Source organism: Larus michahellis, chromosome 4 (assembly GCF_964199755.1).
Source record: "Larus michahellis chromosome 4, bLarMic1.1, whole genome shotgun sequence".
Lineage (NCBI taxonomy): Eukaryota > Metazoa > Chordata > Aves > Charadriiformes > Laridae > Larus > Larus michahellis.
Window position 1 is genome coordinate 3,851,155 of NC_133899.1, and position 12,780 is coordinate 3,863,934.

At 49.5% G+C, this 12,780-nt stretch overlaps 1 protein-coding gene across 4 annotated transcripts in view; it reads right to left on the minus strand.

Moving 5' to 3' along the window:
* Positions 1-229: 229 nt before the first annotated feature.
* The window catches only part of LOC141741761 (hepatocyte nuclear factor 4-beta-like), a 41,462-nt gene continuing 28,911 nt past the window's right edge, over positions 230-12,780 (minus strand). For 3 of the 4 annotated variants that reach the window (XM_074582792.1, XM_074582791.1, XM_074582793.1), the window contains 7 exons: positions 8,921-9,027; positions 7,648-7,803; positions 7,010-7,097; positions 6,046-6,198; positions 4,019-4,255; positions 3,254-3,367; positions 230-2,252 (listed from right to left, as the gene is read on the minus strand). In XM_074582792.1, the coding sequence (XP_074438893.1) occupies positions 2,116-2,252; positions 3,254-3,367; positions 4,019-4,255; positions 6,046-6,198; positions 7,010-7,097; positions 7,648-7,803; positions 8,921-9,027 (992 nt within the window). In that variant the 3' untranslated portion in view covers positions 230-2,115. The remainder of the gene's footprint in view (positions 2,253-3,253; positions 3,368-4,018; positions 4,256-6,045; positions 6,199-7,009; positions 7,098-7,647; positions 7,804-8,920; positions 9,028-12,780) is intronic. The other variant, XM_074582794.1, reaches the window with a different exon arrangement.

Genomic DNA, 12,780 nt, shown 5'->3' on the forward strand with positions numbered 1-12,780 from the left:
CACCTACTTGTTCCTGGACAATTTTATTTTCTTCTACCAGATAATATCTTAGATTGTTAATTACATCAGTCTCGAGTGAAAGCTGGGCCTTGCAGCCATGGATGATTCTTTTTTTATGAAAAATAAATCCCTGAGGGGAAAATCCTTAAGGTATTTGCACTGGGGAAATCAGCGGAGAAAACTGAAAACTTTTTGTTTTGAATTAAAGGAAAAAGGCGAACTGGCCGTATGAAAGATGAGAATATGAGATTTATTTCCCCCATAGATTTATTTTCGTACCATTAATGAGTATAAATGTGCATTTAATTTCTAGAAAAGGAATGTAATCTGCATGATGGAGGAACTGGAAGCAATGTTAGGTAAGTGCAGTTGCATCTGTCAGGCAGCAGGAACGATTTCCTGCCACAGCTGTTTCCAGATAGAGCTGTTTCAAATCAAAGTTATCAGCGTAGAATGTCGGATCAAATTCATCATAGACAGTCGAAAAATAAAACTCTGTGATCCTAGGTGAAATTCAGCCCAGCCTTCGGCGGCTGTCAGACGGCTCTTGTGCTGTAGGATGGCGACTCAAGTGTCTCCCCAATGAACGAAAGGTGGCCTGAGTACAGCGTGTTCCCCTTGTGATGAAGGGTCAGATGCTCTTCCCAGCTTCTCCTTCAGTCCATAAGATTGCATTTCCATCGTGTCCTCCATCCGAGGACCTCAAAGTAGTGAAATAAGCCTCACAAAGCCACAGCTGGGCACCGTCACCTCATTTTTGCCACCAACTGGGGACGCGCGTGGGTTGAGAGATGTGCGCGATGTGGCAGAACAAAGAACCCTCCGTGGTGTCCTGCTGTTCAGAGCAGCCGCCCAGAACCCTTCCAGAGGTGTCTGACGGAAGTCATTGGACTTCTGGGCAGATGAGCGTAAGTTTCGTAGAAGTCCATCAGTCTGCTTTCTACTGAGGCTCGATTTATGCCAAATAAACACCGTACCACAGCGACCGCGCTTTAGGGAAGTTTGAGGTTGTATAGTCATCCGGTGGGGTCATTTTAAATAGTTGGAACGTGGTTAGTAGTTGGTCACCTACTGCTCATCAAGTTTTACAATGAAGTGCAGAAGCACCTCATGTTTTTAAATACAAATATTCTTTAAAATCCATGCCTCACAGGAGACCTGCTTCTCCCTTTTTTCTGTTAATTTAGAACTTTGACGACTAAGTCATGGACGTTGCAAAGATATCTAAAACTACAGCAACATCATATCTGTGTGCTGGGAAAAGGGGTCTTTTTTGGCGTTTTAGTTACGACTGTTGCTTCTTCCAAATATGTTTGCAATAACGGTTTGCAGAAGATACAAAGCCGTGCCTTGGGAAGTCAACAGCTTCTCGAGCTTCCTGCCAGCTGTGGGTTTAATGGTCTGATGCAGAGATCCTTGCTGCCATCTTGGAGCTGCGTTAGATGTGCACACAAAGTAGAGGACGCACCAAACGACTCACAACTGGACTCTAGATATACTGGAAATTATGGAAAATAACCGAACGCTGGCATTCCTGATCACAAATAATCACTGACCGGCATTAAATGTTAGCTGGTCGATGTGGAACAAGACACGTCTTTGTGGGATGAGAAAGCACTGGGCTGCTAAGGGTTATTAAGATACTCTTCCTAACGCTTAACATGCAGCGGGAGAAATGGGAGTGTAATTAAATTTTTAATGGGAATAGACCTTTTCATACTGCCAATTCAAGACACGCTGTACCCATTAACGGTTACCAGGAGCGGCGTAAGGCATGGGGTTTCATGAAGATAGCGGCCGAAGGCTTTAAAAGGGTCGTGATCACACCGGGCTAGGTGATAACGAATGCAATCGGAAGGCCTGCTCCAAAGAGCTTACAGTCTTGGTCCTACTGAGAAGAGCATTAACCCCAATCGCTTGTGAAGTGGAAGACCCGTGGCGAGGCTCCTGCTGCACTCCGGTACCTGGTGCTCGACTCACGGCTGAGAAAAAGTGTGACCGACAGATCCGGCTACGGGCGGGGGGTTGCCGTGCTTTGCCTCTGCAAAGAGAAAGGGCCCATTTCACTTTCAGCACGGTTTCCACATTGCTCCCAGCTTCTCCTTCCACCTCTCCCTATAAAATCTCCTGCTTGGGTATCACTGTCTGAGGCAAGAGCTGCGCTACGGCGTTGGGTCCTGCGCTAGAGCCTAGTTTATAGTCTTCACTGCCTGTGCTTGTAGAAGGAGATGGAAGGGATGTTTCAGGAGATGCTGTAGGAGAGAAAAGAAACAGAATTAACGTGGACCCGGATGCTCTTCAACAGAGCAGTGCCCAAATAAAAGCAGCAAAACAAGGAGCAGGAGCCTGGGACGGGGGGACGGGGCAGGGGGATCCATCCCAAATTCAGGCATGGTCAGGCACATTCTTCCTTCCCGGCTTGTGGTGAGGCGCAGGGTGGATTGATAGGCACGGACCAACTCCTCTCAGTGGTTTACACTTGGGAAATGCCCCCAACTGGTTTTTAATCCCTCGTCAGAGGAGAGCTCAACCTGCTGGCCACTGCACCTCATTTACAGAACACAGCAGCTCTCTCGCCTCCCTTACCGCAAGGGGGCTTAAAAAAAATAAATAAAGCAAGCTAAAAATACGTGATGCCAACATTTATATGGCTGAGAAATAGCAAAAATATACAAGAGGCAGAAGACTGTAACTGGCAGGAGGAGACTCTGTGTGCAAGACATTGCGATTACATGGCAGCGGTTGTTAAATTGCAACTCATCTTTTACTTCTTTTTTTTAATAGCATAGTTTACTACTACAGTAGATAAATACCTCGACAAATAGCCATTGCCTAGCAGCAGTGCCCAGAGTGGTTGAAGAAGGTCTTGTACTCAGGTCATATCGTGTTCTGGTTGACAGCAACCAGGACGCTTTACGTAGGGAAACTCTTGCCACTAATGACGGTGTGTGCTGCTTTGTGGTATTTCCCAGCGCTGCCTACGCTCGTAGAAACACACTGTCGCCAATCTAGATTTCTTTTTTTCTTTTTTAATCTTGTGATCTAATATCTCTAAAATCCCTCTGGATCATGCTGTTAGGTGAAAAAAATCTCAGCTTCTCTTTTGGAAGCATGTTTCCAGACTTCATAGTAAAGAATTCAGCAAGGGGGGGCTGTAAACGCATAAATAAACCTAAAGATCTTTTTCTTGACGGCTTCTCCAATTCAGTCCCTTCATTATGCTGACACTAATAGGGTGAAAATGGACACGTACGGTTTGGAGCGGCGTGAATCACAGAGCCCATGTTGCTTGGGAGGACGGGTCCCGGCAGCTGTTCCAGGTTGAGGTTGGGAGGTCCCGATTGGTACTGGAGATCAACGGTGGTTCCTGCGGTGGAAGTGGGAAAAGACATCATTCTTTGCATAGTTACCGAGAAGCCAGATGTTCCGGGCCAAGTCTCTTCTTTTCAGAGCATGTGGGAGACCTCTGTGGGTGGGGGTTAATGTCCTGGCTCCATCTTTGCTTCCTTCCTGTCCTCTTTGCTCTCAGCCTTCCCACTGTCTAGGGGCAACCTCCCGGGGTGGCTGAGGTTTCAGCTAATATCCAACCGCACGGCTCATCTGTCTCCATGCGTGTCCCAGTTACTGCTCATATCCGCGTTTCCCACGTAGTTATAACTTCTGCATATTGCTAACAAAAAAACGTGTTGTCTTCCCGGAAACTGCATCAGTTTGGTAGGTTGCATAAAATTCGAGTGCCCCGCCGGTGTGAAGCACCACAGAGTGTGCTCATTTCTATAAAACTGTCCCTGGGTCAGATTTTCAGAGATAGGCTGGAAAGAAATGTCTTGGGGTTGGACTGGAGTGAGAAGAACCCATGCTCAAGCTGCAATTCAACCTGAGCCTTCACCTCCCTCCTCCCAAGACCAAGTTCTCTCTACCCTACATCCTTCAGAGAAGGACTCAAACCCAGACGTGAAGCCCCATAACGGCTTTGAAATTAAATAACTTTGCTGTCCTTTCCAAGCAGGGTTCGTACCTCCCAGCAGCATCTCCTGCAGCAAGCTGTCGATCCTGGCCACACCGAAGAGCTTCACGAACTGGACTTGCTCTATCATCTGCCAGGTGATGCTCTGCAGCGGGGGGAGCAGGAGGAGGATGTCGCTGAATCGGCCTCGCGAGTCGTACTGGCGATCGTTGATGTAGTCCTCCAGGTTGACCTGGACCTGGAAGCGCATGTTCTTCACCTTCCCAGGCTCGCTCAGGCCTTTGCAGTCTGGGAGGGGGGAAAAAAATGAGGTTAATTGCTGATCTGTGTAACCAGAAAGCGTTAGCCTGTCAGTCGGGCTGTGCAGAGGGCAACGGATGAGATGCCAATGATCCTCTGACAATTACCCCTCGGAGTCTCCAAGTTTATCTGACGGACTAGCATCGGGCTGCCACTATTTCATATCTCTCATGGAATAAGGAAACAGTATAGGGAATTTGAGGGGAAACAGTAAAACAATAAGAGCTTACTTCAGATGGGTATGTCTGGTGACTGCCCTGAGTGAAGAGGGAGCATTTAGAAGTTCAACTGTGTATGTCTTTCCAAGGAAATGGCCTGGAATTTCCACCTGAAAACCCTGAGTCCCAATGACTGCCACTAAATCCCTGCAGGATTAGTGCCTGCCTCTTGCAAATACGCCTGGTGCAGCATCAGATTCTTGTCTTGATTTCCTGTCTTTGACCTGTGGTTGATCTGTTTTTCATGGACCACTGGTTTCGCTTAATCATCAAGTAAATGTGCTCTCTGGGTAGGATGAAGTGCCGGGATTTACGGATTTCCACTCCTGCCTTTCCTCCTAAAACTGAGATTTCTGGCTCACTGGACCATTTCCTTCACTGTCTACAAAGAATCCACAAGCACCACATTTTAGAGACCGTCATGCCAAGAGATTAGACAAAGTAGTCAACAAATTATTGTATGTTAGCGTGTAACTCCATGGACATGCCTACTTGTTAGCATGAATGAATTTCACTTCTGTAGAGCTTCACACTTTTTCATTTTAGATGAAATCACAGCCCCTCACTGTCGCAATGATCTGAAGCCTCAGTGAGACACTGAGCAGCTGAGAAGGTAATTTGTCAAACCCAATTTAATAACTCGATCCTTATGCAGATTTGCAGCAGGCTCTTTGGCGAGCCGAAGTTCGTGACGTTTGTAGAGCTCCTGTGTCTTGATTCCAAATCAGTGGACGCAGCAAAACAATAACTAATGGGAGGTGCTCTAATTTCTCCCTGCTAATAGATGCCAAAGGCAAAAGGGCATTGCTCTGGACTTGGGATTGTTCCCCCATCTCTTCTCCAAGCTACAGGGCAGAACACGCTAAAGGCGCTGGAGTGTTGTACCGAGGGGGGGTTGTGGGGGTGCTGCAGGCATGTAGAAACAGGAGCGTCCGGGGGGAACCTGGGCTGAGACAGAAACCCCTGTGTTTGTGGAATGAGAATACAGCAAAGGTTCAAAACAAGCTTTCGTTTCCCTCCCTGTGTTTGTTTCCCTGCTCTCCTCTCCAGCCTGTCCTGTGCCAATCAACCCTGCCCTCGGTCGGTGCTGGCTGCCAGCAAGATCCATTAAGAGACATCCTCGGTATTTCTGGGTTTTCTGAATGGTCCAGCTCTCTGTGGTTTTTAATGCTGCTTTCTGAACCCCAATGGATGCTCCACGCTGCTGCTCATAGACTCACTTCGCTTATGCATAATTCACTCAAGGCGTATATGTCCTTAACAGTCATCCCCTCCATTTCAGACTGATGGGCTTTCCTGAAGCCGAGCTACAGAAGCAGCAAAACTCCTCTAGGGCCTGCGGAGTCTTACATATCCGTCTGGCTGGAGTTAATTCTTGCTAAACAGTAAAGTGTTCAGGAACGGGTCACCTCAACGCGTCCTTGATGCGCTGCTAAGTATCGCTCGTTACAGCAGAGGCAGGGGGAAATGTAGAGCTGCTGCCAAGGGGTTTTCCTGCCGAACGGAGAGCCCTCAACCCCTTTCCAAGCCCTGTGCTTGGCAATCAGGAAGGAACCGTACCTGGGTCAAAGAAGATGATGGCTTTAAGGCAAGCGTACTCATTGTCATCGATCTGGATGTCCCGCAAGGGCTTCACCAACTCATCCAAGATTCTGGTGGCCACACGAGCGATTTCCAGTTCCGGGCAGTGCATTGGGATGATGAAGTCATTCCCTGGGGAGACAAGAGAAATTCACCATCAGATTTCCGCTCTAGCTCTGTGGACATGATCTCACCCAGGACTTACCCCACGGCACGGTGCCAGACAGTCCCAGTGCCCACGCGCGGGAGAATTCCAGCGTGCAGCTTCATACTCAGGTTCACGATTGAGAAGCAAGCCGTGGACCTCATTCTTTGGTCCTTCGTTATCTCGTTTGCATGTGTCGGTGCAGCCCCACCGTACACAAAGCCTGCGCCACGTTCTGCTCTGCTTTACCCCCTGCTATGCCTAGAACCTGTTTGCAAGCGGTGTTGCATCTTTATTTTTGGTGTGATTTTTTTTTTTTTTTTTTAAACAAAGTTCTTCCTCCCTCTTTTCTTTACTGTGTGGCTTTCAAGGTCAGCATTCTCATTTTTTCCAAGAATAACCCCACCTGTGTTTTTGGTGGCAGAGAGATGCATGAAAAGGAAATACCTATTTGCACTATGAATTTTAATAGACCTTTCTGCTAAGTTTTTAAGCGCTGATACCCAAATACCTCATTGCCTGTGTCCTGGCGATTTCTGTTACAAACACAAGGCAATGCAGTTCGAGGTTCCATTTAAATATCGGGGGGGGGTTTCTCACCCACAATTTCAAAGCAGCAAGGGAAGGGTTGTAATAGTCCCAGTGAATTTGCTCGCTCCTTTTTAAGCATCTCCAGAGACCTTCTCGAGCACTCGGTCTCAAGCCAGCTGTGCAGAGAGGGTCTCAGGCAGGCAGGATACTTGGCAATAACTCGGGTGCGCGAATTAATGAAAGCAGGAGTGTATTTCACCACTTTACCTAATAAAAGAAAATCGGTGTACGGTATGGACCGCTTGGCTACCCCGAGGAGCAGGTGTTCCCCCGCGTGGGCTCTGAGCAAGGCAACCTGGAGACGGCAGAGAAAAAAGAAACGATATTACATTTGAAAAGCAGAGAACGGAACGGTGAGCTGCTGCTGTTGCGATTAAGCCAAATTTGATGTTTGTTTCGATATGTCAGATCTACAGATAAAGTGCTATGAAGAGCTAGAAATTATTAGTATATCTTTACTTTTCAGAAGCGCTACGCTCACGGCAAGTTAAATAAAAAGTTGTTTTCAACTGAAGGAGCAAAGAGGGGCTTGGGTAATTTGAGTTCTTAGGAAATAAATGGCTTTTATATTCAACTATTGGGTGTCCACAAAGGGAAAAGCAGTCTGTTTTGACTGGATCCTTGTGCATACCGACGTGATCAACTCTTATTATATTTCTGGGGATTCTGGCTGCTGGACTAATTTTGATTGTCCCCTTGTCCTTTATTATTCTTCCTATCATGCTAGTTTATGGCTCTGCACAAGGTGATCTATATGTTACTGTCAGATTCTCCTGTTGAAAGATACGGCTGGGAATGCCTACGGAAGGCGGTGGGTTTGCAGGGAAGAGGCATTTGTATTTTACCTGGTCGTCAAGCGGGAGCTCACAAAACGCCGGAATGTATTTTGCCCATTCAACCAGCACCAGAAGCTGCTGTTTCATGGATTCGCACACATCGTTGATGGTTGCAACCTTCTTCATTGCGATGTCCGCGCTGTGCACCGGACTCAGCGATGAATACTGAAAGAGGAACAACCCGGCTGCGCTGGGACCAGTTCTGTGCTGTTTTATCACCCTTGATAGCAACGATTCGTTGATGGCATGGTGTGCCTTCACAGACATTAACCTCCCCAGGTCACTGAGAAGATGCCGGCTCTTGTGGTTGAGCACTCATTGGCTCAGCGGGGAACGGTGTCCCACGTACAGCCCATGGCGAAGCCTCCACGAGGTGGTGCTCGGTCCCAACAGACACCCCTCCCTCCTCCGCCTCCTTTCCCACTCTCCAGGCTGGCTCAGGACGAAATCTGATTAATATTCCCCTTCCTAGCAGTAGCCAGCAGCACCGGGTCTCAGCTTCCCATCAGTCCCTTAAGCCAGCCTAATGCATGAAATGCATCCAGCCTTTCTCCCCCAGGTAGCTGTCTGGGACACGAAACCACCCATTTCCACCTCTAAAGAGCTGCTTGAGGGGAGAGGGTTAAAACATAATAATTTTTGAAAAAGAAATGGATGCATTGCTGCATGTAATACGCAACATCTGGACCGTACGTTTCAGTGGAGACAGGATATTTGCATAAGAATTTAAAGGACACGCAGGGTGAAATTCATCGTGGAACATGAAATAAGAAAGCAATCAGCGTTAGTTGAAGCCCAGCGATTTTATTAGCTTTCTTTTTCTCCCCTAAAATTGTTGCCCGGTAAAGAAGTTACAAGAAAAGATATAATTGACCATGACGGGAACATTATGTTCTGAGCAGGACAGAGCGTGCAGCAAGGAGGGATAAACGTCTGCATGAAATGCAATGAGTTTTTAGGGGTGCGGCAACAATTTAGGCTGGGGGCAGAGGGGACCCGGAGTCTGCTACATCCCTCAGCCCCTGGAATTTCAGCCTTGCATCTCACACGCCAAAAGCTGCATCTGCCCCTTGCAGGACACGTTGTCTTGATATAACACACAGAGGAGTTTTACCGTCTGCTTTCGGATATCTCTAATGCATTTGCTTCCCCGTGGCTTTGTGCAAGAGCCATCCAAGGGCAGAAGAAGATCCAGCCCCGGTTGGTTTACTGAGTTCATAACCCCGTGTGGAATAGCTGAAGGCCACGTCCTCGTTTGGAGGGTTATCCCTGTGTTTCATACCTGCTGCGCCATGGCCTCAGCCTGAGTGAGCACGTTGATGGAGAGAGAGCCGTTGTCCTCGTAGCTGCTCCTGCGGATGCTGATCCTGTCGCGCTCATTCTGCACGGCTGAAATGAGAGCGAGCGGTGGTTGTGTTAGCCAGAAGCTTCCCACACAACCCACGGCTGCTGTTACCTGTGCTCCCCGAACAGGAGCGGATGGGGCTCCAGTGCCTGCAGGACCCTCCACCCTTGTTGGATGCTGGAATAAGATTAAACAGGTCCCCGGGGAGAGGAAAAGGCCACCAGAGAGGGGGACGACCAAGCACAGGAGGGATGGAGGGTGATAGGGCCATTTGGCAGCCAGAGCAGCATCTGTGGGATGTTAGCTGGTCCCACTGGGTTTGATGCAGCTCAGGGGGGAGTTTGGGCTTTTGATGTCGACTTTTTTCACTTGCGTAATGCACCCATGCTGCTGGATCCTGGCCTCCGATACCCTGTTTGCCATGTCTGCGCTGAGGACTCCCTGCCTGAGCTCCGGTGCAGCAGGATGCTCTTGGGGTCCCATCTCTTCTTACGGCACCACTGCAAAAACCATCCCCTGATCCCACCTCGGAGCAGCCTTGGAGTGTCCCCTGCCCCTGAGGCACAGCACGTGGTGGTACCGGGGGACATCTCCCCCGCTCACGGGGAGGAGGAAGAGTCACCTCATTAAGGAAGCTCCAAAGAAAGAAAGCTTAAATTTGCCGATCCCACCTTAAAACCACTCCCTCAGCCTTGCCCATCACACTGCTGCTTTCAATGTGCCTGTAACCCCGATGGCAATGCCGGCACCCGGCGAAGGGAACGAACCAAGCCGGGGTTTGTCACCAGCTCTGCTGGCACCCCGTGCAAATCGCTGCCGCAAACCAGTTCAGAGCGTCCTGTTTAACAACAGCGACACAAGGCACCTTGGGCACGCTCTGGTGACCACACCAGAGTGAAGATCAGCCCTGGGCTTTTTGCAAATGGAAAGGTATGGCGCGCCATGGAGAATTAGAAGAAAAACGCCGAATTTCTGAGGCCCGATCCACCCTTTAAACCATCCTTTTCCCTGAAGCACAAGCCACAGCTAACCCCACGCTCCATCAACCCTGCGCGGTGAACATAAGGGATTTCTTGCACTTCAGCAGCTTATTTTTGCAACACAGGCTCCAAGAACCGACTCGCCTCCACTGCAGCCGTCAAGTAAAACAGCAGCAGAGGAAAAAAAAAGCAGAATTCAGACGTAGTCCAACCTTGTTTTCAGTGTTAGTTTCTCCCCCGAGCTCTATTGCCTCCGTCCAGCGGCAAAGAAGCCCACCTGGGGCTGGAGGAAGGAGCCTGAACGCAGACTCGGCGTTTTCCCGACACCTCGTACATCTTGGCTACGAACAGCTCGGAAAGGCCGCTGTCAGGTCCTTAAAGCAGAGGGAGCGGGAAGATTTAGCATGTGGTGATAATGCAGCACATCCCTCCTCCTTCGTGCAGCAATTCCATGCTCCGTTTGGTTTTATTTAAGGCGCATGACTCAGGCAAAGCTGTCAAAGCACGACTCACTCTCTGCATTAACCCCTTGGATGTGAAACAGTGCGGTTTTGTCTCAAAAGCGGCCACTGGAGAAGATTTTTCCAGCAAAGACTTTTTTTTTTTTTCTTTATTTTTTTGCAGAGTCAGCAAAATCTTTTTGCCGTCGCTCTTTTGAGACTTCACCTCGCTGCTGGGCCTTGCCTTAGGGGAAACACCGCTCTTTGCACGGGGCCCGTTTCTCCGAATTCCTGCAAAGGAGGAGACGTGGGCACCGTTTCGCACCCAGGGTGGGAAGATTTTGGGGTTCTTTTGCCAGCCCAGGTCCGACCATTGCTCTGGTTTCTTAACCGGCCTCTGATGAGAGGCCAACAAAGTGAAAGGGCAGAAAACAAGCAACAGCGACAAAAAATCAATATCCGCCCTTATCGGCAGCAGCGTAGTATTTATCTTCCAGGCGTTGGGGCTCAGCCTTGCTGTCAGTCGGGACCCTCTCGCTGCTAAGCCAGGTGTGCTGGGGGGGCAGACGCTGGGGTCCATCCACCAAAGGGATTCTGCCCCTCGGAGCCCACCTTGCCTGAATGGCTGCAAGGGACTGGATGGGTCCGTCCATTCATAAAAGATGCAAAACACACAGGTATTACAGAATCACAGAATGGTAGGGGTTGGAAGGGACCTCTGGAGATGATCTAGTCCAGGGTCTAGATTAGGGTCACCCAGAGCAGGTTGCACAGGCGGGTTTTGGATGTCTCCAGAGACGGAGACTCCACCACCTCTCTGGGCAGCCTGTGCCAGGGCTCTGCCACCCTCACAGCAAAGAAGTTCCTCCTCATGTTTAGCTGGAACTTCCTATGTTCAAGTTTGTGCCCGTTACCCCTTGCCTTGTCCCCGGGCATCATTGAGAAGAGCCTGGCCCCATCCTCCTGACACCCACCCTTTCAGTATTTATAAGTGTTGATAAGGTCCCCCCTCAGCCGTCTTTTTTCCAGACTAAAAAGACCCAAATCCCTCAGCCTTTCTTCATAAGAGAGGTGTTCCAGTCCCCTCAGCATCTCGGTAGGCCTTGGCTGTGGCTTTTCAGGCTATGGATGCTACGCAGAGGCAATTAGACAGCAATTTAGAGAAAAAAACAACTACAGTCCTTGGGAGGCTCTGCTCACCCTTAGACAGCAGCATACATCACCCTGTGCATGCGGCGGGGGAGGATGGAAAAGGCTGTTCAGCTGGGGACCCCCACCAGGCTGAAGGTGAAGGTGGTTATAGGAGCCATAATCTGTGATTAATCTTCAGAACAGATTAACCCTTCACAGCAGAAAGACGAGCAGCAACGTCCCGCACTGAGTAGAGACAAGCCTGCCCGACTCCATGTCATCGCCGACGTCCTTGGAAAGTCCCCACCCAACCCTCTACACCTCCTCCCATGTCAGTTGCTCCCCCATGTAGATCTCCGGGGGTGATGGGGCTCTTTTTTGCTCACTTACAAGAAAAGGGACAAATTTTGCCTTTCCAACTGGGTTACACATCTTATTTTACGTTAAATCCCACAAACCTCGGCAGACCTAGTCCTAGTCCCTGATGACGGACTCCTTTAAGAGGCTTCAGCCTGTTTTTTTCTCCCGGGTCCTTTTATGGCACATATTTCAGTGCTTCCCTCACGCTCTGATAAGCTCAGTCTCCGAGTGTAAGTGGATGGTACAGACTGACTTTCTCAAGGTGATTTGGGTGTTATCGCTGAAAGTACCCGAGATGCGATGGAATTAGACACAAAAGGGAGTTAATGTTTCACCTGCCACAAAATTAATCTCTTGCTGTGTGGTAATTATATTGCTATATTTATTGTGCTTGTAAAAGGGAAGGGATAGGTCACTTGTGGTGAGGCATCGGGAGTGCTCGGGGGTGGGGGGGTGCTGGCCCCTGAGGGTGCTCGGGGTTGGACGTGATCTTGGCTTTGCAGCCAATAAAACTCAGCGCAATCGCAGGAAGGTCTAAAATCCCAGTGCTGGATCCCACTGTCTCCCAGGGACTACTATTTCCAGTATACGCCTGGCAAAAGCTTTGCTCGCCCGTTTTGTTTTTTCTCTAATCCTGTCCTCTGCACAGCGGCACTCCAGTTCCCAAAGCCAGGAAATACCGGGAAGGGTCACTGCAGCCCCACACGAGGGGACGTCAGCGGGAGCGAGTCCCTACGATGCTGCCGGCCAGGGACAGCGTGGCCCCGAACCGGGCTTTTCCTCGGGGAAAGCGAAGAGAGGGCATGACGGTGCCCGAGTCTCCCCCCGGGGAATTGCCCGCCGCTACGGCATGTCCTGACTGTGGGAAGCGGACGGGAGGACAAAC